A 27,422-nucleotide genomic window follows, 5' to 3' on the forward strand; every position below is an offset into this window, starting at 1 on the left:
CAAAGTTCAAGAAGGTGTATTGGAGGCGTAGCGAAGGCGGGACTTCCTCGACCCATAATGGAAAAAAAAGGGCATCCCTGGTGAGCATTTGGACGACTTTACCTGGTCCTGTTTTTCTTACGACCAAGGCACAAAAAGGTGGCCAAAATGACCAGATGACCACCGGAGAGAATCGGGAATGACCTCCCCTTACTCTCCCAGTGGTCACTAACCCCCTCCCACCCTCAAAAAACATCTTTCAAAATATTTTGTGCCAGCCTCTATGCCAGCCTCAGATGTCGTACTCAGGTCCATCACAGCAATATGCAGGTACCTGGAGCAGTTTTAGTGGGTGCAGTGCACTTCAGGCAGGCGGACCCAGGCCCATCCCCCTGCCTACCTGTTACATTTGTGGAGGAAACAGCGAGCCCTCCAAAACCCACCAGAAACCCACTGTACCCACATCTAGGCGCCCCCCTTCACCCATAAGGGCTATGGTAAAGGTGTACAGTTGTGGGTAGTGGGTTTTGGGGGGAGTTTGGGGGGCTCAGTACACAAGGTAAGGGAGCTATGTACCTGGGAGCAATTTATGAAGTCCACTGCAATGCCCTCTAGGGTGCCCGGTTGGTGTCCTGGTATGTCAGGGGGACCAGTGCACTACAAATGCTGGCTCCTCCCATGACCAAAGGGCTTTTGCATTTGATCGTTTCTGAGATGGTCGTCTTTGGTTTCCATCATTGCCAAAAATCAGAAATAACCAAGTCTAGGGACGACCATCTCTAAGGACAACCTAAATTTCAAGATTTGGACGTCCCCAACCGTATTATCGAAGCGAAAGATGGATGTCCATCTTGTTTTGATAATACAGGTTTCCCCGCCCTTCCATCGGGACAATTTGCAAGGACGTCCTCAACAAAACTTGGGCGTCCCTTTCAATTATGCCCCTCTTGGAGTCCATGAGTAAAGATATCAAGGAAAAGCATGGAAACATGGAAAAATAGACAGATCCAACGGTAAATCTGGATTTCAGGCCTTCCCAAGATAGACAATGAGGATCATTATTAGCTGGTCTCAGACCCTTATGTGCACTGTGTTCTGGAAGCTCACGGGACAAGAGTACATTTGAAATGAGCCCATCTGCTTTCGTGGGAAGAGGGTAGTTAAAAGATATTGGAGGGAAACGGTGAAGTGCTATATGACTAGCGTATACCAAGGTAAGATGATTTTGAGAGGGAAATTTACTTACTTTACAATTACATGGGATTCTTCTAAACCAATCATGCATTCTAAATTTAAACCATCCAATTAAAAGGAAAAGAGTACTTAATAACATTTGTAAGGTACAAGCCCTGGTGTCTTTTTCACAGGAGATGTATTTAGCAACAGTTTAACATTCCAAATTGAAAATGGATGGATTAATCCATTTTTTTCTTCTTCATATACTAAAGCGAAGAGAAAGGGTGGCCATATTAATTTCTAGAAACTGTTCTTTTTCTCCTAGGTCAGTGGACTCTGACTCAGAGGGAAGGTTTCTAATTGTTTCAGGGACACTGGATGGGGAAGCAGTAAAACTGGCAAATATGTACTGTTTGCTCCAAATAATGCCTCACCATATTGTTTTCATAAATTTTTCAGAACTTTGAAATTAACTGCAAACAGTCAATCTGTTTGGGAAGGGACTTCAGTGGTTTAGTAGCACCAATGGATAGATGACAGGAAACATTTAAACTGACTGTTGCTGCTGCCAGGGCAATTATAGCTATAATAACAAGGATTTGTGATTGGTGGATATCTGGAGAGAGATGCATGAAGGAGAATGTGACTCCTCCTGCAGTTCATAAGGTGTTCATGTGAAGAGATTTTTGGTTGATTTTAAGAGAGATTTATCACAAGATCGTTTCTAGTCAGATTGGGAACATACAGTATATATTTCGGATCATGGGATTACTGCACCTTGGGAGTGGCTATTAACAGGCAGCTGCTGACAAATCATCTCGCTTGCTTGCTTGCTTGCATTGCCATACTGGGACAGACCCAGCAAGCCCAGCATCCTGTTTCCAACAGTGGCCAATCCAGGTTACAAGTACCTGGCAAGATCCCAAAACAGTACATTTTATGCTGCTTATCCTAGAAATAAGCAGTGGATTTTCCCCAAATCCATCTTAATAATGGCTTATGGACTTTTCTTTTAGGAAGTTATCCAAATCTTTTTAAAATCCCGCTAAGCTAACTGCTTTTACCAAATTCTCTGGCAATGAATTCCAGAGTTTAATTACACATTGAGTGAAGAAATATTTTCTCCGATTCATTTTAAATTTGCTATTTTGTAGCTTTATTGCGTGCCCCCTAGTCCTAGTATTTTTGGAAAGAGTAAAGAAGCGAAGCATATGTCTACCCATTCCACTTCACTCATTATTTTATAGACCTCTATCATTTCTCTGCTTGAAGCCTGAATGTGCTTCACCTGCTTCTGCTATTATCTGGGGTGACAGTGTGGCTGTATTTGAGAGGAGAACTACCCATTCCACGCTGAATTCTTTGCTGCTACATTAGTCTGCTGCCTGCCTACCTGTCGGAGCTTTGGACTCCGCCCCCTGATGTCATCGAGCGGGAATGTTTAAACTAGCGGTTCATGCAAGGCGTGAGCAAAAGGCAAGCACCCCTAATCAAGCCTCTTGGAGAGTTCCAGAGAGATGTTTGGAACCCTTAAAGAAGGGTGGTTGGTTGGGAAATGTGTTTTGTACCTATCTCGGTTGTTTTGCACCACACCAGTTGTCAACTTGAACCAAAACAACATTTTAGCTCCAATTGATGAAGCAACGACATAACTCTCACGGCCAGCTTATTTACAACAGTCTCTCTGCTTCTTCTCTACAGTACAGAAAATAAATTTAATGATATTCCTTACTGTTCCCAAAAAACAAATGTTAAAGTTCAATTGTCAGTCTCTCTCTCTCTCTCTTTGTCTCCTGGATTATACTGGGGTGCAGTGGTTCTCCATACCACCACACAGTGCCAAACATCAACTTTACCAGTTCTGGTCCCTAAAATTCTGAATCCTTGTTCAAGACAAGTGCCTGTGATGCTGCGATTTAGAATACCGGTAGAGGCATGGCAGGAAAAATAGGGGCTTTCCCTATGAGATGAATGACCAAACACAATTTTGGCAGGCAAAACAGATGCTTATTTTACTTTTGGAGGGGGGTCAAGTTCAATTTATTTGGTATACCACAAAATTTTCACAAAGAAATCTAAGTGGTTTACAATATAAAATAATCAGAGGAAGAAAAGCAGGGATGACACAAAATAACATGCAACAGAACAGGACACAAGAGGGAAATGATGAAGGGAAAGATTACAAAAAGGGAAAATGGGGGAGGGAAAGAACAAGAGGAAGGTTGGTAATGCCTATTCGAATGACTGGATCAAAAACAAAAGGGGAAGGCCCCAAAAATCAAACATCTGCAGAAGGAAAAGCCAGGGTGAAACAATAAGGGCCCTGTTTACTAAGCCACGCTGTAACAATTAGCACACGCTAACGCTAAAGACACCCATAGGAATATATGGGTGTCTCTAGCATTAGTGCACACTAAAAAGTTAGCACGCCTACAGCGCAGCTTAGTAAACAGGGCTCAAGTCTTTAAGTGGGACTGGAAATTCTGAAAGCAGTGCTGCAGCCTGAAAAAAGGTGGAAGAGCGTTCCACAGCGTTGGAGAAGCCACACTAAAAAAGGAGTTCCTGTGAACATTTAGGAATATCTGACAAAAGAATGGGATGACTAGAAGACCCTGAGTAGCAGACCAAAGTGATCTCTTAGGGGCATAAGGATCAAAAGGTCAGCTAAGAAGGAAGGGAGTCCGGAGAATTGAATCTGTTGAGACAGGATATTATTTATTTATTATTAGGATTTATTTACCACCTTTTTGAAGACGTTCAGTCAAGGCAGTGTACAGTAAGAATAAATCAAACATGAGCAATAGACAATTACAACAGTAAAAATATTCAAATAACAATACAAAGTATGGCCTAGTATACTACTTACAATGTCAACACAATGCTTAATAGAACATTTTAATTGACAGTGTAGGGTATAATCAAAGATGGAACATATAAATAGGTAAGAGAGTAAGAGGAGTTAGAAAATAAGGTGACTAATTTAAAGAAAGGTGCACATGAGGTCAGCGAGATGGTTAAATATTATCTCAGCTAGTGTAGGAGTGGATAAACATGTCCTGTTGCAGTATGTATAAGCTTGAAAGGTATCCTATACACAATAGGAAGCATATGTTCAGCGATAAAAAGCAGGGAAACATGATCATATTTACTCTTATTATGAAGGAGCTTCACCGCCATATTTTGTACCAGTTGCAGGCAGTTCAACTGATATGTGGGCAAACCTATGAGAACAGAATTACAAAGTCAAGTCTGGATTGTATGAGTTAATGAAGGAAGATTTGAAGAGATCCAGGGTCCAAGACGGAACAAATAGAGCGAAGATGCATAAGCGTAAAAGAAAGAGGACAAAACCAGTCTGGAGATATGAGAATGGAAAGGGAGGGTGCCATCCAGCGTGATGCCCAAGACCCTAGTAGAAGAAACAAATGGGAGAGAATTACCATGAATGGTAAAACAAGGGGGAGTGAGAGGAACAGATCATGGCCACAGATTTAGTCGGATTAAGTTTCAGACAATTTGCAGTCAACCAATCAGCAACCAAATCTAATTTGACAGAAATCATAGAATAATCAGATGCAGAACCAGATTGAAAAGGAAAGAGAAGCTGAATATCATTGGCATAGATGAAAAAGGTATAGGCCAAGGACTGAAGCAAAGAAGTTAGGGGAGCTAGAAAAATATTGAATAAGGTTGGCCCCAAGATGGAGCCTTGAAGAACACCAGAGAGCAAAGGACGAGGGGCTGAAGTGGAATTAGAATAATAAACAATGTAGGAACAATCAGATAAGTAAGACTGAAACAGTTGCAGGGCATGATCAGTGATATGCAGATCCCTTAAGTGAGAAAGAAGCAAGAAATGGTCTATGAGATCAAAAGCTGCAGACATATCCAGGGAAAACAGAACATCACTCCCCCTGCCTAACATCAGCCTTATGTAGCTGGTGATGCCCAGGCAGTGGCGTAGCCACAGGTGGGCCTGGGTGGGCCAAGGCCCACCCACCTAGGGCTCAGGCCCACCCAACAGTAGCACACATTTAGCGGTAGCTGGTGGGGATCCAAAGCTCCGTCAGCTGAAGACTTCCGCCTAATGGTAACAAAACGCTACTCTCAACGATACCGGAACCTGCGCATGCTCAGTTTTCAGCGCATGCCTTCTGCAGACTGCCAAGGTGGAAAGAAGTGTTTTCCTGCCAGCTTAGATATTTTTTTGGTTGTGGTGGTGTGGAGAACACTTAGAGGCTTATTTTCAAAGCACTTAGCCTCCCAAAGTTCCATAGAAACCTATGGAACTTAGCCTCCCAAAGTGCTTTGAAAATATGCCTCTTGGTGCCCACCCACTTCTTGCCTAGGCCCACCCAAAATCTGTTGTCTGGCTATGCCCCTGTGCCCAGGAGAGAATGTTCAGTAGAGTGATGGGTACAAAACCCCACATGACGTGGGTGAAGGGCAGCAATCTGAACGAGGTGATCAGAAAGTTGATAGAGAACAAGTTTTTCAACTATCTTAGACAGAAAAGGAAGGCTGGATATTGGCCTGTAATTATTGATAACAGAAAACCAGATTCAGGATCTTTAAGGGGGAGGGGGGTAACAGTGGCCTGCTTCTACGACAAGGGAAGAGTGCTCAAGGAAAGACTAGAGGTGACCATAGAAAGGAGGAATGGAAGAAAAGGCCAGTGAAATATTTGAAGGAGAAATGCAGGAACAGGGTCATCAGAAAGAGAAGGACAAAGAAGAAACTGTTTTCTGAAGGAGAGTGTTGGAAATAAATAAAGGTATTGTGTTTCCATATAAAAGTGTAAATGTATAACTCAGGCTCTAACTAGCTCTGGATAGACCGTGCAGGTCTTTTTCTGCCGTCATCTACTATGTTACTATCATGCATATTTTCGAAAGTGATCGCCGGCCATTTCCCGACATAAATCGGGAGATGGCCGGTGATCTCTCAAAAGCGGTGAAATTGGTATAATCGAAAGCGGCATTTTTGACAGCATCGCCGCTTTCCCGTCGCCTCGCCGGCTAAAGTTCAAGGGGGTGTGTCGGCGGCTTAGCGAAGGCGGGGCATGGGCAGGCATGGGCGTGGCTACCAGATGGCCGGCTTTCGCGGATAATGGAACATTAAAAGCGGCGTTAAGCAGTATTTCGCTGGGTTTACTTGGTCCTTTTATTTTCACGACCAAGCCTCAAAAAGGTGCCCCAACTGACCAGATGACCACTGGAGGGAATCGGGGATGACCTCCTTGTAGTCCCCCAGTGGTCACCAACCCCCTCCCACACTAAAAAAATAAAATAAAAACTTTTTTGCCAGCCTGTATGCCAGCCTCAAATGTCATACCCAGCTCCATGACAGCAGTATGCAAGTCCCTGGAGCAGTTTTTAATGGGTGCAGTGCACTTCAGGAAGGCAGACCCAGGCCCATCCCCCCCTTCCTGTTACACTTGTGGTGCTAAGTGTTGAGCCCTCCAACCCCCCCCCCCCCAAAACCCATTGTACCCACATGTAGGTGCCCCCCTTCACCCATAAGGGCTATGGTAATGGTGTAGAGTTGTGGGGAGTGGGTTTGGGGGGGATTTGGGGGGCTCAGCACCCAAGGGAAGGGAGCTATGCACCTGGGAGGTTTTTTTGTGTTTTTTTTTAATTTTTAGACGTGCCCCCTAGGGTTCCCGGTTGGTGTCCTGGCATGTGAGGGGGACCAGTGCACTACAAATTCTGGCTCCTCCCACGACCAAATGCCTTGGATTTCGTCGGGTTTGAGATGGCCGGCATTTTTTTTTCATTATCGCTAAAAAACAAAAACGGCGATCTCAAACCTGGCGAACTCTGGCATTTGGCCGGGCTAAACCGTATTATCGAAAGAAAAGATGGCTGGCCATCTTTTTCGATAATACGGTTCTGGCCAGCTGTAGCACCGCCGCCACAATAGATCGCTGGCGAACTATTTGGCCGCGACGTTCGATTATGCCCCTCCACGTAACAAAAAGAAGTTTTCTGTAAGACGCAGGAACAGGAGAAGGGGGAGGAAGGGGAAACTTTAGTCAGGCCTCAGAGCAGAAATAAACTGTTGCATGAGGCAAGGTCAGGAGGCGGGAACTGGACAACTGTGAGATAGCAGGGAACTATGAACAAAGAGACTACAGAGAGGAAGTTAGAGAGGGGGGAAGAGAGTGAGAAGTCCCAGCTGCTGGTAACAGAACCCTAGCAGACAGGCAGGTGACCATCAGCCAATGAGAAAAACTTAGGAGCAGACACTTAAATGCAACTATAAAATCTGTGGAATCTTATAGAAATCATGTGTGTGTATATGCAAGCTCCAAGTTTAGAGCTGCCGGAACACACATCCATTCTTGCAAGAATGACTTTTGATTTTTGAATAATAAATTGCTTAATTAAGCTTTGGTTCATCAATCTGATTTTATGAATACTATTTTTGTATAGGTTCTCAGGTTATCTGGGGGCTATTTATAACAGAGAGCTACAGTAGGAACAGTAAAAGAAGAAAGAGAAGCAGCAGATATTGAAGATAGTAGGCCATATGAGGGAGAAACATGAAGAATTTGAAGAGTCAAAAAAGATTGGCAAAGCAGGGCAATCTTATCAGGGCCGTGCCTAGGGTCTCCGGCGCCCCCCTGCAGTTGGCCCCGCGCTCGCCCCCCCCCCCCCCGAAAACGATTGCTACACTACCCGCCCTCTTCTCCCCAGATCCTTTTCTTTTTGTTTAAATTTACTTCTGTCCGGCGGCAGCGTAGCGTTAGTGAGAAGGAGGCAGCGCTCCCCCGCCCCGACGTGTCAGTCTTCCCTTCGCTCAGTTCCCGCCTTCTTCTGACGTCATTTCTGATGTCAGAAGAAGGTGGAACTGAGCGAAGGGAAGACTGACATGTCGGGGCGGGGGAGCGCCGCCTCCTTCTCACTAACGCTATGCTGCCGCCGGACAGAGGTAAATTTAAACAAAAAAAAAGGAAAAGGATCTGGGGAGAAGAGGGCGAGGTAAGCATGGTGCGGCGGGGCGCCCCGCAGAGGATGGCGCCCTCCTGCCATGCTTACCTCGCTTACCGTGTTGGCACGGCCCTGAATCTTATCATAGAACCCGGAAGTAAAATCATCAGCCGTCAGTGAGGAAGGAGCCACCAGTGCTGGAGGAGTTGTGAGATCATTAAGCAAGTGGTAGAGCTGGGAGTTAAGTAAATCCTGGGAGAAAACACTAGATAAGTAAATTATTTTTGCTGACTGCAAACCAACAGAATAACAATGTGAAACACTCTGAAATGCAGCAAGACTAACAGGAGAGGGCGACTTACACCAAATGCATTCTGTCCTACGTAATTGACATCATAGCCTGAATGAAACCAGGCAATGGGTAGAAAGAAGACACAGAGGAACAGACTTGTCCAGGGCCATATGTAGAGTATCATTCCAAAAAGAGACCTGTTTACCAATAGGCAAGGAGTGAAATCTTGTGGAAAAGCGGTGCAGTGAATTAGAAAATCATCCAAGGTTAAAGAACGGAGCTTCCTTGTTGGGGGAGGGTCAGAGGGAAGAGAAAGGGAAGGAACCACAGAAAAAAGCAAAGGTAAAAGTAATCAAAGCATGGTCAGACCAGGGAACAAGAAGAACAGAAATATGTGAAATATCAGAGGACTGATGAGCCACAATCACGTCAAGAGTATGACCAGCGTTATGAGTGTGGGAAAAAACTGAATCAGATCAGTAGTACCCTAAATGACAAAAAGTAACTGGCCAAGGGATCAGTAGAATCATCTAAATGAAGGTTAAGGTCACTGTTGCCACCAGGGTCATCCTCCAAATATCAAACCCCTCCTTCACTCACTTCACCAAGGAGTCCTTTTACTAAAGTGCACTGAAAAATGGCCTGCGGTAGTGTAGGCACAGGTTTTGGGCACGCGCAGATCCATTTTCAGCGCACCTGTAAAAAATGCCTTTTTTAATTTTGCCAAAAATGGACGTGAGGCAAAATGAAAATTGCCGCGCGCCCATGTTGGGTCTGAGACCTTACTGCCAGCCATTGATGTAGCGGTAAAGTTTCATGCGGTAAGCGGTCGGTAATGACCTATGCGCATCAAATGCCACTTGGTGCATATCCAAGACGTGCATCCGCGGATCAGATACGTGCCAAAAATGAAATTACCACAAAAGCCACGCAGTAGCCAGGTAGTAACTCCATTTTGGCACATGTTGGGTGCGCGTAAACGCTTATGTGGCTTAGTAAAAGGGCTCCCAAATCTCTGGAAGCTTCTGGTGCCAGAAGGTCTGAGTTTACAAACAGATGAAGGAAACAAAAGTTCACAAAAAGAGCAACCTAGGATTTCTAGGGCTGCTAAAAAAAACTGGAGCAAAATGTTGCCAAAATGTGCAGGCAGCCTACACTCATTGACTGGAAACCCAAAACAGAAAAAGGCTGCATAGGCACAAAAAACAAACAAACAAAAACAAATGGGAACAGCAGGGATAAATTCATACAGCTAATAGGTTGAATTTCTGTCAATGTTACAATTTTAATAAGGACACACATCTTTTTTATGATCTGGGATACAGCTAGGGCAGTCTTCAGAGGTCATTTATCTGTGATGTCTGTGAAGAAGGAAACCCTATCAGAACTTTCTACTTTGCAAGATCATTTAGTAAAGCTGGAGTTTTCTTATAAACAAACAGGTAATGAAGATAGTCTATAAAAATTGATCAAAACTAAAGGGGTATTAGCCCTCCTGGAATTATCTTGGATAGCATTTTATACGGCTTTAACTAAATGCCATTTTTATGAGAGTGCCAATAAAGCCAGTTGGGCGTTTACTGGCAGTTGAAATGTGCTAAAATTAGACAATGAATTAAGGGGGTCAAGAATAATATGGGTACTATAGCTTATGATTTACAAGAGAGTGCAGATTATTATCAATCTTTGTATACTTCTTAGCTCACTGTTTCTTGTGATTACATAACAGCCTGGCTGTCAACATTAACTGTTCCTAAATTAAATAATGTGCTTTTCACAGAAGCAGAGATGACTGCAGCTATTTTTTTCACCGAAGAATGACAAGGCAGCAGGTCCAGATCATCATGTTCTTATGTTCTTATTTGTCAGCAGAATTATATAAACACTAGTAAAAGAGGGAGCTAGCAAGGTGTTCGTCGCCAAAACCCCCCTCCCTCCCTGGCCAACCCCTTCATTGTTCTGCCATTGCTCCGCCCTCGAGGGCGGGGCCCGGAGCGATTTCCCACCCCCCACACCTCCCTGCCTCCCTCCCTGCCAACCCCTTTGTTGTTCTGCCATTGCTCTGCCCTCGAGGGCGGGGCCTGCAGCGATTTTGGTGGCTTCACCACCACGAACCTTCAAACCTTTTTGAAGGAAGTCAGGGCTTGGCTTCACTGATGTCAGTGTCCTCAGAACGTTGAGGGTGAGTTTTATTATAGTAGATATGACAGAGCAACTTTGAGTCTTTGCTGATAGAGGTTGCTAAACCTCTGCCTGACTCCTTTCATACTGCTTCTATTTCCATTATCCCTTAAGAAGGAAAGAATTTAACATCCATTTCCCTTTTAAATAGGGATTACTAGGACAAGATGATGCTGGAGTAAGGTTTAGAGGTAGTTTGCTCCCAACTCTTCTGGTGTTTCCTTTTGCTCTTACCTGCTTTTTTTTTTTTTTTTTGCTCTTGCCATATTTATTTATTTATTTAGATTTTAGATTGGGGTAAGACCATGGGATCACTTCCCCCTCATCATCTACTGTCTCCAGTCTTCAGACCACTATTACTGCTTTTGCAGTCGCTTCTACGTTGGGTGCAGCCACTGTCGGGCCAAGAAGAGCCCCGACTTGGCTAGTGATGTCTCACTAAGGGGCCCTTTCACAGAGTGGCGGTAAACCCAATATGGGCTTACTCCTCACTCTTCCAGGACTACCGCCGGCCCAACACGGGCATCAGTGGTAGTCCTGCCCCAAGTGTGCACCATTTCCGAGGGAAAAAGAAAAACCCCAGCAATGGCTTGCGCGGCAATAACCCGGCGGTAATTGGGCATCGCCATGTCCTGATCCCAGCCAAATCAGTATTATCGAAAGCCGATTTTGACCGGCCCCAACTGCTTTTTTGTCGCGGCGCCGACCAAACCTTCAAGGGGGCGTGTTGGTAGGGTAGTGAAGGTGGGGGCGTGGGTACGAGATGACCGGCTTCGCCTTATAATGGAAAAAAGTGGCCAGTTCGAACGAGCATTTCGCCGGCTGAACTTGATCCATTTATTTTTAGGACCAAGTTTCAAAAAGTGCCCCAATTGACCAGATGACCACCGGAGGGAAGCAGGGATCACCTCCCCTTACTCCCCCAGTGGTCACCAACCCCCTCCCACCCAAAAATAAAATAAAACATTGTTTTTGCCAGCCTGAAATGTCATACCCAGCTTCTTGACAGCAGTATGCAGGTCCCTGGAGCAGTATTTAGTGGGTGCAGTGCACTTCAGGCAGGTGGACCCAGCCCATCCCCCCCCCCACCTGTTACAGTTGTGGTGATAAATATTGAGCCCTCCAAAACCCCCCAAACTCACTGTACCCACATCTAGGTGCCCCCCTTCACCCCTTAGGGCTATGGTAAAGGTGTAGAGTTGTGGCGAGTGGGTTTTGGGGGGAATTGTGGGGCTCAGCACACAAGGTAATGGAGCTATATTCCTGGCACATATTTTTGTTTTGTTTTTTTAATATTTAGAAGTGCCCCCTAGGGTTCCCGGTTGGTGTCCTGGCATGTCAGGGGGACCAGTGCACTAGAAACGCTGACTCCTCCCATGACCAAATGGCTTGCATTTCACCGGGTTTGAGATAGCCGGGCCCGGTTTCCATTATGGCTAGAAAATGAAGCCAGCCATCTCATGTAAACCCGGCGATCCCGCTCTAAACCCGGCCATTGATTTAGCTGGCCCCAACCGTATTTCAAAAATACGGTTTGCTCCCCCCTTTGCGGAGCTGGCCCTGAAGATGGCCGGCCATCGATTTGGCCGGCGCCGTTCGATTATGCCCCTCCACGTCTCCTCCTCTACAAAGAATGCATTATCTTTCTCAATTTGCTAGTTCTGGGGTCGAAGCTGTCTCCTTGGATATATCAGCCATATTGTAATCATCACAAGAAGAGGTTGTTGATAGAAACACATTTTTTTGCTTCGTTTGTATTTCTACAGGATGGAGAAGCAATTCTAAGATAATGGGGTCAATATTCAATGTGATTTAACTGGTCAGAAATAGCTTCTGTCTGGATAAATTGCCTGTTCAGGGCTAACTAGTAATTTTCTGCAGCACAAATGGTTAGTGCCAAACTCAAAACTGGCTATTTTGGGGGCATTCCAGAGTGGAGTCAGCACTTGGCCAGTTAAGTGCTGATATTCAGAATTTAACCAGCCAGGTTAACTGCACAAATAGGACTGAATAAATAGGAACTTAACTGGCTATGTGTTAGCCAGCACCGCAAACCCAGAAATTCAGTGCCATTGCCCGGACATTGCTCTACCTGAATTGCCACCAGCTGAATATCAGGACCTATATTTCATGCTAGAGATATCACTTCAAGTTTTTTCTGACCTTTCAAGGTGGATACAGTCTAGGGTGAAACATTTTTGTGAATTATTGTAACCTATAGAGGCTCATTTTCAAAGCACTTAGCCTCCCAAAGTTCCATAGAAACCTATGGAACTTAGCCTCCCAAAGTGCTTTGAAAATATGCCTCACTGTCTCTTGGAGCATTGAGATTCCCTTATAAGTGTATAGTTTCATTTCAAAATACTCATTCTGACCAATATTCAAAGCGAATTAAGGGGGCAGGAGAGGCTCCTGCCCGCTTAAATCGCCTGGGGTTCTGCAACTGCTGATATTCAGCAGCACTTAACCAGGCAGTGCCACTGTTATCGGGTTTGACTGGCCCCCAAAAAGTGGGCAGATCAGGGGTCATACAGGGTTGGTGTTGGGGAGGAGCCAGAGGTTATGCAGGTGCTGGCAATATTCAATGCTGGGACCCACATAGTTAACCCTGCCAAGTAAGGACAGCTCAAAAGCTGTTCTAAACAAGCCAGTTAACTACACAGATCCTGGCACTGAATATCAGTCAGGAACTGTAAAACTTTTCAGTCTTTGGAAGCCCTTTCAGCCCCCTCAGGTCTTCCTGAAATGGCCCCCCTCCTTCCTTCCTTTCCTCTCCATCCACTCAAGACCTTAAGTACCTTCTTCCCACCCCCACCCCTGTAGCGACTCCTCCCCCAGCAATGACTGACCACCCCAGGCCTACCTTCAATCCCTGGTGGTCTAGTGGGGACAATGGGGGGCAGGAGTGAAGTGGTGGCTTCCTTGAGGTCATGATAGCCATATTGAGGAAGCTGGGTTTAAAAAAGGTTTAGACAAGATCCTGGAGGAAAAGTCCTTAGTCTGCTATTCAGATAGACATTGGGGAAGCCATTGCTTGCCCTGGGATTGATAGCATGGAATGTTGCTACTATTTGGGTTTCTGCCAGATACTTTGACCTAGACTGGCCACTGATGGAAACAGGATACTGGGCTGGATGGACCATTGGTTTGACCTAGTATGGCTATTCGTATGTTCTTACCAGCTCTACATAAGCATCTACTTGAAGTCTTTGCTACACAGTATGCTTAGGGGATCATATTCAAAGCACTTCTCTCTCAGAAGCAGGCCTTTGAGCTTCACCAGTTAGCTGGTAAGCAGCTGGAGTACAGAAAGTATCAGGCCAGGCGCACTTATGACACTTTTGATGTTGCATCTAAACTCTCCACCAGGCTGTGAGTATGCGCAGACTCTCATGACTGCATGTCGCTGACCTAGAACCAGTGGTTCAAGAGAGATCAGTGGATGTACCTTTCTCAGGAGACAATCTTTTGGGGGACAAAATGGAGGAGGTTGCTGACCTCATAAAGAAGCACACTGACACCATCCAGTCAGCAGCCTCCAGCTGCATCCTCCTCTAGTGGGTCTAGGCGACAGACCTACTACTATCAAAAGTGTAGGTTTCCGCTGCCTTCTCGCTCTGCACAGCAGCCCCAGTCCCAGCGCTTTTGCACTTGTTAGTCCCTCCCTCAGAAGCCCCAGCCAGCTCCCCAGTCAAAGCAGGAGATGGGCTTTTGAATGGCTCCAGGAGAGCATAGCTACAGTCCAAGTTATTATCCTGGATGACCTTCAAGTAGGGAAGAGCCTCAGTTTTTCCATCAAAAGTGGCCCCTTGAGGGGATGTGGGCAATGGGGAACAATGGGGCACATATGGTGGACATGTGGTAAAGCTAAAGCATACTGGAAGGCGGTACATAGCAGGCTGCAGAGCTGGGTGGGAAATACTATCCGGTGGGCCCCAGAAATCTTTTTGTTCTCTGCCCAGGTAGCTGGGTTAACACCTCAACAGCAGAGATTTGTGAGAATTGCGGCAGGAGCGGCCAGAGTAATCATAGCCGCTCAGTGGAAACAAGTGGGCGTGCCTTCCATCATGAAATGGCTCTCCAAATTGAAATATATCTGTGAAATGGAAAGGTTACTAGCAGAACATAAACAGAGGCTGAGTAGCTGGCAGTCTGTGTAGGGCACCTTTCAAGCACAATGCTCACAGTAAGCACAAAGGTCCAAAGGGGGAATTTGGAATATGTGAGTTTGCTGGACTTGACCCAGGGGGGGTGGGGTGAGGGAAGGGGGTGGGAATGGTTCTTTTTTCAGTTAAAACCCAAAAAAATCCTGAAGTTTAATAAGGTTTAGTTAAAGATGTTGTAACTAACCCTGTTTTCATAATAGAAGTTGTGAGTTATTGTAATCACTCAATGGCAATGTACTGTCGGTTTGGTTTGAAAACGTATATGTCCTGTGGTGATGGTTAATAAAGACTTCTTGAAAATCAAAAAGTGGCCCCTTGTAACCTCCGACCCATGGGGTCTTCAAATAGTCCATCTTGGTTACAAACTTCATTGGCATCAGAAGCCAACAAATTGCCCACCAAGAGCATCATTCATCAGCTCTTGACACATGCAGGTACTTGTAGAGGAACTATCCACTCTTCTATAGGTCAATGCAGTTGAGCACGTGCCACCAGGGGAAGAAGGGAAGGACTTCTTTGACTAAGTAACCAGAGAGCTGGATTGAGAGAGACAGCGCTACATGTGGTGTATTTATATTTTAGCAATGCCTTTGAGACATGGTTCTGCATAGACGACTAATAAATAAGCTGAGTGCCTTCGGTATGGGTCCTAAAGTGACTGACTGGGTTAGGAACTGGTTGAGTGGAATGTAACGGAGGGTAATGGTAAATGGAGCTCATTCTGAGGAAAAGAATGTTACCAGTGGTGTGAGGAAAAGTTTGGTTCTTGGGCTGGTTCTTTTTAACAATTTTGTAAGCAATATTGCTGAAGGGCTGTCTGGTATGGTTTGCCTCTTTCCGGATGATACCAAAATCTGCAATAGGATAGACACCCCTGATGGTGTGGATAATATAAGGAAGGACTTAGTGAAGCTAGAGGAATAGTCTGGAATTTGGCAGCTTAGATTTAATGCTAAAAAATGCAGTGCAATGCATTTGGGCTAAAAAAAACCCGAGGGAATGGTACAGTTTAGGGGGTGAACAACATTTGTGCATGAAAGAGGAGCATGACTTGGGTGTGATCATATGTAATGATCTTAAGGTGGTCAAACAGGTAGAAAAGTTGACTGTGAAAGCTAGGGAAAAGGAGGTGATGATGCCCCTGTATAAGACTCTGGTGAGACCTCATCTAGAATATTGTGTACAGTTCTGGAGACTGTACCTTCAAAAAGATATAAACAGGAATGGAGTCGGTCCAGAGGACGACTACAAAAATGTTCAATGGTCTTCATCATAAAGTGTATGGGAACAGACTTAAAGATCTCAATATGTATACTTTGGAAGAAAGGCTGGAGAGGGGAGATATGATAGAGACATTTAAATACTTATGCAGCATAAATGCACAGGAGGCGAGTTTCTTTCAATTGAAAGGAAGCTCTGAAATGAGGGGGCATAGACTGTGGGACTACCATTCCAAATTCTGCCACCTCAGAAGGTGCTGACAATGGATGTATCCAACCTGGGATGGGGAGCTCATGTCGATGGGCTTCACACCCAATGGACATGGTCTGCTCAGGAAACAGATCTCTACCTTCTCAAGCGGAGGTCCATTTAGAATGTTCTAAAGGCTTTCAGAAATCAACTGCAAAACGAAGTTATTCTCATCCACATGGACAATCAGGTTGCAATGTACTATGTGAACAAGCATGGGGGTATGGGCTCCTACCCCTTGTGTCAGGAAGTTATAGAAATGTGGCAGGTCATGCGAGCCATGTACCTAGTGGGAAAGGACAACAGCCTGTCGGACTGACTGAGCAGGGTAATGCAACCTCACTAGTGGTCTCTCAGTATCTCTCACAAGATCTTCCAAGAGTGGGACACTCTCTCGGTGGATCTTTTTGTCACTCATCTCAACATCAAATTCCCACAGTTCTGTTCCAGGTTCAGGTAACATGGCAGACTAGCCTCAGATGCCTTTCTCCTACATTGGGGGACAGGCCTTCTGTATGTATTATCCTCCAATACCTCTCATAGGGAAGACATTGCTGAAACTCAAGCAAGATTAGAGAACTAAGATCCTGGTCACCCCTTATTGGCTTAGGCAGATCTGGTTTTCTCTTCTTCTGGAGTTGTCCTCTGAAGAACTGTGCAGATTGGAGTGTTTTCAGACCCTTATCATGCAGAACAAGGGATCTCTTCTGCATCCCAACTTCCAGCCCTGGACCTCACGACCTGGATGTTGAGAGCGTAGAGTTTGTGTCTTCGAGTCTGCCTGAGGGTGTCTCCAAAATCTTGTTTGCTTCTAGGAAAGACTCAACTAAGAGATGTTACTCCTTTAAGTGGAGAAAGTTTGCCATCTGGTGTGAGAGCAAGGCCCTAGATCCTCTTACTTGTACTACACAAAAACTGCTTGAATACCTCCTGTACCTCTTTGAAAACCAACTCTGTAAGAGTACTGTAGAAAACCCTAGAGGGCACTGTAGCCCTATTTTACAGTTCCTTCTTTCTCCTTTCCTATAATAATGGAATTCTGCTTTCTCTTTTTTTTTCTTGTTTGATTTCTTCTTTTCTATGTAATTATATATGTAAACTGCTCAGATACCTTCTGATGAGCGTATATCAAATAATAAAGAAACTTGAAAAACTTCATCTCAGTGTAGGGGTAATCCCATCTCTGTACAGCCTCTAGTTGTTCAATTTATGACAGGTTAACAAAGTCCCCCTCCCCTCCGTCAAGCCTCCCACTGTGTCATGGGATCTCAACGTTGTTCTCACCCAGTTAATTAAAGATCCTTTTGAGCTGCATGACTCAGGTCATCTGAAATATCTGACTTGGAAAGTTGTGTTTTTGGTGGCAGTCACTTCAGCTCGCAGAGACAGTGAGCTTCAGGCCCTAGTAGCTGATCCACTTTACACACTTTCACCACAACAGAGTAGTTATTCGCACACAACCTATGTTCCTTCCTAAGGTGGTATCAGAGGTCCATCTTAACCACTCAGTTGTTCAGCCAACATTTTTCCAAAAACCAAATGTACTGAACCCGTTAGAGGGAATTTAGCAGTATAGAAATGTTGTATTTGATTAGAATAGATTAGATTAGTATACCTTAGACTGCAAGCAAGCCTTAGCCTTCTATCTGGAACAGACTAAAGCCCATAGAATTCACCCAGCTTTTTGTTTCTTTTGACCCAAACAGGATAGGGGTAGCCATTGGCAAATGCACAATCTCCAATTGACTAGCAGATTGTATCTCTTTCACTTATGCCCAGGCTGGGCTCACTTTTGAGGGTCATGTCATAATGTCAGAGCCATGGCTATGTCGGTAGCCCACTTGAGATCAGCCTCCAATGAGGAGATTTGCAAAGTTGCAACTTATGTGTTGTCACAGCTGGCCGTTATCATGCAAATCAAATAATGCAGCTTGCTTTTAACTTTGCAAATTGTGTTGTTCATGGAAAAATTATGCTGACTTTTAGCTGGTGCTGTTTTTCTTCCTTGGGGAGCACTGGGCCATTAACATGTGCCCCATTATTCCAAAGGACATCTTAAAGGGGCTGGTGGCTTTCTAATTATTGCGTCCACCCCGATTGCCCTACCAAAAAAAGATTCACCCTATCAGAACCCCCTCCTCAACAGACACCCCACCATACCACAGAAAGAGACCTCACACCTTCTGGAATAGCCCCTGAAAGGTACCATCTTCTCCAAAGAGACCCCTTTTCCAGTCCTATTGGTCTATCCTTTGATGTCTAGCAGTAGCAGATAGGAATGATTCCTGTTGCTCCTGCCCAGTAGACTTCCAGCATAAAAATGGTGCCATTCAAACCTGACAGTAGTACTGCATGACTATAGTTATCGCACTATTGCTTGAATCTGTGTCATAATATGGATTGTAATAAATTGCAGGAAGACCTTAGGAAACTGGAAGACTGGGCATCTAAATGGAAGATGAAATGTAATGTGGACAAATGCAAAGTGATGCACATTGGAAAGAATAATCCAAATCATAGTTAAGAGTCCACCTTAGGAGTCAGAACTCAAGAAAAAGACCTAGGTGTCATTGTAGACAATATGCTGAAATCTTCTGCCCAGTGTGCGACAGAGGCCAAAAAGCAAACAGGATGTTAGGAATAATTAGGAAAGGGATGCAAAATAAGACCAAGAATATTAGAATGGCTCTGTATCACTCCTTGATGCAACCTCATCTTGAGTATTGCGTTCAGTTCTGGTCACCTTAGCTCGAAAAAGATATAGTGGAATTAGAAAAGGTTCAAAGAAGAATGACCAAAATGATAAAGGGAATGGAGCTTCTCCTATATGAGGAAAGACTAAAGAGGTTAGGGTTCTTCAGCTTTGAAAAGAGATGGCTGAGGGGAGATATGATTGAGGTCTACAAAATCCTGAGTGGTGTAGAATGGGTAAAAGTGAATCAATTTTTCACTCTTTCAAAAACTACAAAGACCAAGGGACAGTCAATGAAATTACATGGAAATATTTTTAAAACAAATAGGAGGAAATATTTTTTCACTCAAATAGTTAAGCTGTGGAACTTGTTGCCGAGGAAGTGGTAACAGTGGTTAGCGTATCTGGGTTTTAAAAAGGTTTGGACAAGTTCTTGGAGGAAAAGTCCATAGTCTGTTACTGAGATGGACTTGAGAGAAGCAACTGCTTGCCCTGAGATTGGTAGCATGGAATGTTACTACTACAGTGGCGTTCCTAGCTTGGATTGCACCCGGGGCGGATCGCTGATGCGCCCCCCCCCCACCGGGTGCAGCGCGCTCCCCCCGTGCGAAATTACACCTCCCCCCCCCCCGGTAAAATGACACCCCCCCCGGTGCACGCCGCTGGGGGTGGGTGCCGCAGCGCGCACCTGTGGGCTCCGACTTCGCTAACTTCCCTCGTTCGCTGCAGCTCCCTCTGCCCCGGAACAGGAAGTAACCTGTTCCGGGGCAGAGGGAGCTGCAGTGAACGAGTGAAGTTAGCGAAGTCGGAGCCCACAGGTGTGCACCGTGGCACCCCCCAGCGGCGTGCACCCGGGGCGGACCGCCCCCCCTGCCCCCCCCCCCTTGGTATGCCCCTGTGTTACTAATTAGGTTTCTAATAGACATCAGAAAAAGATGGGAAGCAAGAACAAGTGGCAAAACAAAAACAGATATTTCAACCTATACATTCTATTTTAAGAACACTGAAAGACAAAGAGGCATCAGACAAATGTATAATGGGCTATCAGATCTCTTATAGCCCCAGCTATTTCAGATCCAAGCTCCTCATTAGTTCATCAGTTACTTGCCTCAAGCCTTCGGTGCCTATTTTAAATTTTACAAGTTTTATTCAAAATGTATTCATGACTAGAACAAACTAATGTGAGATGATATATAAAATACAATAAAGCAGCAGCTACTTATCTCAAAACCGCAAAGCTGAGGTAACAGCGCTGTATGGTTCTCAAGTAACTCCTGGGAAGTGGGTTCATTTTTTTCCCCTCTTCTTTTACATATTACACACTAATTGGGTTTCTGCCAGGTACTTGTGACCTGGATTGGCCACTGCTGGAAGCAGGATACTGGGCTAGATGGACCATTGGTCTGACCCAGTAAGGCTATTCTTATGTTCTTATATGGAAAATCAGTGTACTTCCACAACACAACTGGATGTAAAACATAACGCTATGTCGGAAGTTATGTTCTGTAGATGCACAATGAGCATTTGAAATGTGAACAAGTGAAGAGGAAGTCATTATGAAAAAGCTGAGTATTTATATATGTCCTTTTGAATTGATCGGAACTGAACAGAATTGTCTTTTGAATTGAATTGATCTGAATTGAACTGAATTGAATTAAACTGAACTGTATTGAACTGAATATTTTATATAAACATACTAAATACAAGAAATGGACCATGAGGATGTTGGTGTAACTTTGGATAAATATTCCATGAATGTTCACCTTCTGATGGTCCACAAAAATGTATTTGATTTATGAGTAGGATTACTTGATTTGGTTAAGTGTTTATTTATGTAATAACATTTCTTCTCTCTCTCTCTCTGTCCACCCTGTTCTATAATCAGATACACAAAAGAGAAACTTCATCTTACAATATTATATACTCATTGAAATAGCAATACCTCTTTGTGTATCACCAACAGTTCCACCTCTGAATTACACACAACTGAAGCAGGCCTTCTTTTATTCGTCAAAAGGCAGATGTCCTGCAATTCAAAATGAATGTTAGTGCTGTTTGTCTTTCATATTATCATATGCCCCTCTCGGATGGAATCTGGTGTCCTTCCTTGCATCCCTTCCTTTCTTCACCTCCTCTCCCCAGTCTACTACTACGATATGAAAAGTTGTTGCTGCTGTACAGCTGTGTTGTAGTCAATTGTGTGTTCAAACCAACAGATTCATTGCATTTTAGTTCATTTGTTACATAAATAAAGGGACTTCTAAGTTTGATATGACTCTGGATCTCAGATAAAATCTGGTCGATATTCAGTGGGAGTTAACCAGGTAGGAGCCACTCATACCTGATTCACTTCTGCTGACTGGGTCCACTGCAGATATTCAGAAGCATTATCCAATTAGTGCCGGGGAAGTTTAAGGGTGCGGCAAAGGTAGAGGCAAGAGTTATCCGGGCATCGCCGATATTCAGATAATTCTCTGCAAACTGGACTGCTTAAATAGTAGCTCTAACCTGCCTGGATAAATATTGCAACCCATTGAACTAGAAATTAACTCAGAATTCATCTCCCAAATTATAAGAAAGTAACTTATAAATTAGTCCTTTCTACCGATTTTGCTTATCAAGGTACCAAATGGTGGAATTCTCTACCGAATAAAATTAGAAGTCAATCCACTACCTGCTATTTCATAAAATCTTTCCTCTTCAAAAAATTTTTATCAATGGAAACTTCTTACCAGGTATAAACTAGCAACATGGTTATACATAAATTTTATTGTATATTTCCTTACTTGTTAATTTTTGGTATGGCTTTGTATTTCTGATACTGAACAATTACTATAGATGCTTGCCTTATATTATACTTTGTAGCCACACTGAACCCAAGATTGTTCATGATAATGTGGGATATAAATTACATAAATAAATAAATAAATATCCAGGTAGCAGTATCGAATATTGGTGGTACTGACCCATATAGGACCCAACACTGGATATATGGGTCTAAATCAACCCACAGTGACTAATGTTTAAAAAAAAACACTGACTGCCACAAGCTAAACAGTATCATATCCATATGCTGGGAATTTGAGGGATAATTTTCTTTTTATTATTATTATTTATAACAATTTTACAATTACAATCAAGCATAACTTCTTTGAAAAGCGATACATTTCCCATTTTAATTTTAAGAATACAAAACTAAAGAAGCAAAAAAGGATGAAAATTCTCACTGAAGTCCACATATACGGTACAAGATGTTAAGAAATGGAGTATATATTCATTACAACAAATTTTTAAGGTTAGGTCTGATCATTTTTACAGGTCACATTATACAGTATTATTTACCTATTATACAGGGAAGATGTCAATTTAAGCCACCCTATTCTGCCTAGATGCTAGAAATACTGTTAACTGAGCTGGGTCCAGTGGCGTTCCTAAGGGGGCTGACACCAGGGGCGGATCGCTGATGCGCCCCCCCCCCCCGGGTGCAGTGCCCCCCCCCGGGGAAAGAACCTCCGATCCCCCGGCGAAAAAGAACCCCCCCAGGTGCACGCTGCTGGGGGGGGGGGGGTGCCGCGCGCCTGCCGGCTCTTCGTGTTCATGCTCCCTCTGCCCCGGAACAGGAAGTAACCAGTTCCGGGGCAGAGGGAGCATGAAAACGAAGAGCTGACAGGCACGCGGCACCCCCCCCCCCCCAGCGGCGTGCACCCGGGGCGGACCACCCCCACCGCCCCCCCCCCCTTGGTACGCCACTGGCTGGGTCAAAGAAAACATATTTAGTCGATTGGTATTTCACCACACATTTACATGGGAATCTCAGATAAAAATTAGCTCCCAGCTGAAGGACCCCAGGTTTCATCAGTAGAAATTGTTTACAACGCTTTTGCGTATCCCTAGAGATATCCGGAAATATTTGCACTTTTTGACCAAGAAACAATTTATCTTTATTTTTAAAGTACATTGTCATTAGCCAAGACTTGTCTAGAGCCAATGCTACTGTTGCAATTAATGTTGTTAAAGTAACAGGATCAGTATTTATTTATTTATTTGTTGCATTTGTATCCCACATTTTTCCACCTATTTGCAGGCTCAATGTGGCTTACAATGCTCCGTTATGGCATTCGCCATTCCAGAATGAGAATAATACAAATTGGTATTACATTGAGAACATTAAAAAAAAAAAAGCGTAATAGAATTAAACAGTTATGCGAGCAAATCTTGGAAGAATTCAGTTTAGAATATGATGTACAGAATCGATATGTTGCGATTATAATTGTTGCTCATTGTGGTATGCCTTGTTGAAGAGGTGGGTCTTCAGGGATTTACGAAAGTTAGTTAATTCGTAAATTGTTTTTAGGTTAAGTGGCATTGCGTTCCACATCTGCGTGCCTAGGTAGGAAAAGCTGGATGCATGTGTTAGTTTGTACTTTAGTCTTTTACAGTTGGGGAAGTGAAGATTGAGGAATGTGCGGGATGATCTTTTAGCGTTCCTGGGTGGTAAGTCGATCAGGTCTGACATGTATGCCGGGGCTTCTCTGTGAATGATTTTATGAACTAGAGTGCAGACCTTGAACGCGATACATTCTTTAAGTGGAAGCCAGTGTAGTTTTTCTCTTAGGGGTTTTGCGCTTTCATACTTTGCTTTCCCAAATATGAGTCTAGCGGTGGTGTTCTGGGCTGTTTGAAGTTTTTTAATGATTTGCTCTTTACAACCAGTGTACAGTGCATTGCAGAAGTCTAAGTGACTCAGCACTATTGACTGTACCAGGTTGCGGAAGATGGTCCTTGGGAAAAAAGGTCTTACTCTCTTAAGCTTCCACATAATCACTTAAATTAATAATTTTTTAAATATTTTTTGTGCACAGTATTTCAGTGACACTGTGCCTTTTACTGGAGGTATAAACAGAAAAAACACTCATTAATTTCACATCACGGCACCACCCTCCCTTCCTACCACATATTAACGCTCTTTTTCAGTTTTGACCAAACCATCACGGTTCAATGTCCAATGCACTTAACTTAAATGATGTGGCAGCAATTCAGGTGTCTATATAGGGGGATGAAACAGTGATCCAACAAATGTTCTAATCAATAGAAAATCCACTCTTAATGTCCTCTCAGCGGGTGCCCAGTGAAGTCATTCAAACATTCAATCCTCTTTATCATAAACATTCCCGTTCCCGACACGGAACCATGTTTCGCCGGAATAGCGTCTTCAAGAGAGGCTTAAATTGGTGCTAATTGGCAGCAATTGGTAGTTACGTGTGCAGCTGACCAGAGCTGCTATTCTAAAAACTGTGAGCTCATTTTCTGTCACATACAACTTCTAGGGGGTGTAGTCATGGAAGGGGCATGGGCGAGTCATGGTCATGCCTAGGAGTTATGTGCGCATGTTACAGAAAACTAGGAGTTATAGGCAAGATTCTATATATGGCAATAGGTGCTGAAATCAGTGCTGAATAAGTATATTCTATAATCGGCACCTAGATTTAGGTTACCAATTATAGAATATGTTTAGTTGATATTTCAGCGCCTAAAATTAAACAGATCCATTTACATCAATGAAAACCCTGGCACTTAGATTTAGGTGCACTGGGCCATATTCTATAGGTAGGTGCGTAAATTTCAGAACGCCCATTTCCCCGCCCATAACCACGCCCCTTTTGCCTGCACGCGTTAGAAGTTCAGCACACATCATTACAGAATACGCTTAGTAAGTTGTACGCCTAAATTCTAATCAGTGCCAATTAGTGCTCATAATCGCTCGTTAAATGCTGTTATCAGCGCTCATTAACCTATTAAGCCAATCGAGTTATGTACATTGTTATAGAATCCATGCCGATTTCAACGTGGATCTCTAGGTGAGCTATATATAATCCAGGGGTATGCACCTAACTACCATCAGATCGGTATGAGCATTTATACCAGCCTTTGACTGCCATAGGTGCTCACACAAAACTGTGAACTTATGCTAGTATTCTATAACAAAATGTTTAAACACACATGAATACAAGTGTATTGCTTCTTCAGCTTATTGAGAGTGGAGTAGTCTCATATGTAACACACGATAAAGATTATTTGATTTTTCACCCAATGACTGGGTGTATTATCTGTGTGTATTGTCTAATCATTGACTGAACCTCCACCACCCTTTGCTAATCTTATATATAAAGATATATTTCTGTTTGTCAATATGCTAACATCTAATTTTATGTAGCACTTAGCTTGAACAAGTTGGTGCTCTTAAAACCCCGACAGGTCCCCGTTTCGTGGTTACTTTCTCAAGGGGGAGTCACCAGTTCAAGTAACAGTCTCAAGTCCATGCAGGACTGCTGTTATAGAATTCACACTCAGTATGCATCATCCCAGTGCCTACATTTTGGCGCCTTTTATAGAATTTATCCCTATTCAGGTAAGTGCTGCTGAAAATCCAGCTATGACCCAGTGAGCACCACTTCTGCCTGGAAAACTCCCACAAAATATCAGGCTCTTTATGCCTTTCTAATGACATTTACATCTCCTAAGAAAGATTGTCGAAGTTTTGGCTTTTTGCTATACTTTATTAAGTATATTTACCCCTACGAAATCACCTTCTTCAGCTTCATATAATGTTTCAGATATAAAGTTTGTGGGCTTGGAATTCAAGTCACTTAATATGATCTTCAGATTTCCAGACAGTATTAAATAACATTCACTCGGTACATGTCCTTGCTTCATAAGTAGACTTTTGGCTTCATATCTGGAAAGAGACAGAGGGAATTGAAAAAAAATCAATAAACCAGATTAACCTGGTACAATACCCCAAGGGAACTACAGTGACAACCTATACTTACCAAACCCACCAAATATTACTTTATGAATATTTATTTTGCCATCATTATTATAATGTTCCAGAATCATAACTACTGAGTATAAATTATGTTTTATCCTCCCTTGTGTATCCAATTCCAAAGCTATATTGCTGTTTCCAATACAATTGTCAAACCTAGTTACTGCTAGATCTTCAGTGTACTTCTGGGTGGGGAGACTTTCCAGTTTGGGGACCATTGGCTTTGGGGGTGGAGGGTCTTGCACAGGGGGTTTCTTGCCTTGGAAGGGCCTTACTTGGAGGGATGAGGTGCTTTGGGAGAGGTTTTGTGATTGCAGGGTCTCAAGGGCACCCTAGGTTAACTGTGGCCAGCTCCTTTAAGATACAGCCCGGGAGCATCAGGCTGTGGTTTTCTGGTCCGATGATCCTGGGACTGTAGAATAACGCTGCTTGTGAGGTGGCTCACAAGCAGCATTATTTATTTATCATGGGAGTCAGTAACCTGAAGTATTAAGCTACCACCAGTTGCTCACTCCTGTGGAAAATCAAGATGCAGTAAAAGCTCAACTTTTTCTGCATCTTTATACTTACCAAAAGCTGTGGGGGTGAATTGAGCTTTTAACTTTCAGGATTTCAACTCGTGATTTTAAGGCTGAGAGATGAAGCTCCCAAATGCTCAGCCTGTCTTCTGAGTCATACTATTACTCAGCTAATCACTAAGCAATCTATCCTTTAAACCCAGCCTACAAAACTATTAGGCATCTCCACTAGTTAATATTTTATCTGCATCAGATCCTAGGTTTCTCTTTGTTGAAATTTTTTTTAAAGCAAAGTGTGTTAAATATTTAATGAAGATGGTTTGGTTTTGTTGAAAACTTCCACCTTCTGCACACAGCTTTATTTGCTGGCTCCATCCAAACACTCTAAGCATTCTTCACTTTTACTTACTCTTGGAAGACGCAATTCTGACAGAGCTGGAGCTGAATTTTGTCAGGCAGACCCTGAAAAGCTTGGTTCTTCTTCAAGCACAACTGTATCTTTGAAAACAAAAATAAAATATAATCACCTTCTTCAAAAGCTTAATTCAAAATACAGAAACCTTGTATTATAATCATCAATTTTTTTTCCCCTCTGCTTTCTACCCTTTGAAATCAGCACTCATTCCTAAAGTGATTCTCACCATGAAATCATCAGGCACAGTTTGTACTCTGGAGACATCTTGTGGCTGAGAGTGGAAAGGAAGCTCTTGAACAAAAGATCAGGATAAGAGGCTCGAAGGGGGTAAGCCTGGTAGTAAAGCTGGGAAATATTTTTATCACATATAAAGGTGAGCTGGCTGATGTAGTGTATCTAGATTTTCAGAAAGCTTTTCACAAAGTCCCTCATGGAAAACTTGAGAGAATAAAAAAGCTATGTGATACCAGGCAATGTTTTGTTGTGGATTGGAGGAACTGGTTAAAAGATAGAAAACAGAGAATAGGGTGAATGGCCAATTCTCTAATTGGAGGAAGGTAAATAGTGGAGTGCAACAGGGATCTATTCTGGGACTGTGCTTTTTAACATATTTATAAATGATCTGAAATTCAGAATGACAAGTGATGGGATCACATTTGTAATTGACAAAAAAATATTCAAACTGTTAAATTGTATACAAACTACAAGAAATTGCAGAACTGGCCATCCAAATTGCAGATGAAATTTAATGTGAAAAAGTGCAAAGTAATGCACG

General features: G+C 43.5%; 1 protein-coding gene across 1 annotated transcript in view; it reads right to left on the reverse strand.

Annotated features, from left to right (window-relative positions):
• LOC115462644 overlaps positions 1 to 27,422 on the reverse strand; it is a 248,980-nt gene that overhangs the window by 176,062 nt on the left and 45,496 nt on the right. Inside the window, exons 5-7 of the mRNA XM_030192642.1 lie at positions 26,642 to 26,730; positions 25,462 to 25,624; positions 20,831 to 20,914 (exon numbers count right to left, since the gene is read on the reverse strand). Coding sequence (XP_030048502.1) covers positions 20,831 to 20,914; positions 25,462 to 25,624; positions 26,642 to 26,730 — 336 coding nt within the window. The remainder of the gene's footprint in view (positions 1 to 20,830; positions 20,915 to 25,461; positions 25,625 to 26,641; positions 26,731 to 27,422) is intronic.

This window comes from Microcaecilia unicolor, chromosome 2 (assembly GCF_901765095.1).
Source record: "Microcaecilia unicolor chromosome 2, aMicUni1.1, whole genome shotgun sequence".
Taxonomy (NCBI): Eukaryota; Metazoa; Chordata; class Amphibia; order Gymnophiona; family Siphonopidae; genus Microcaecilia; species Microcaecilia unicolor.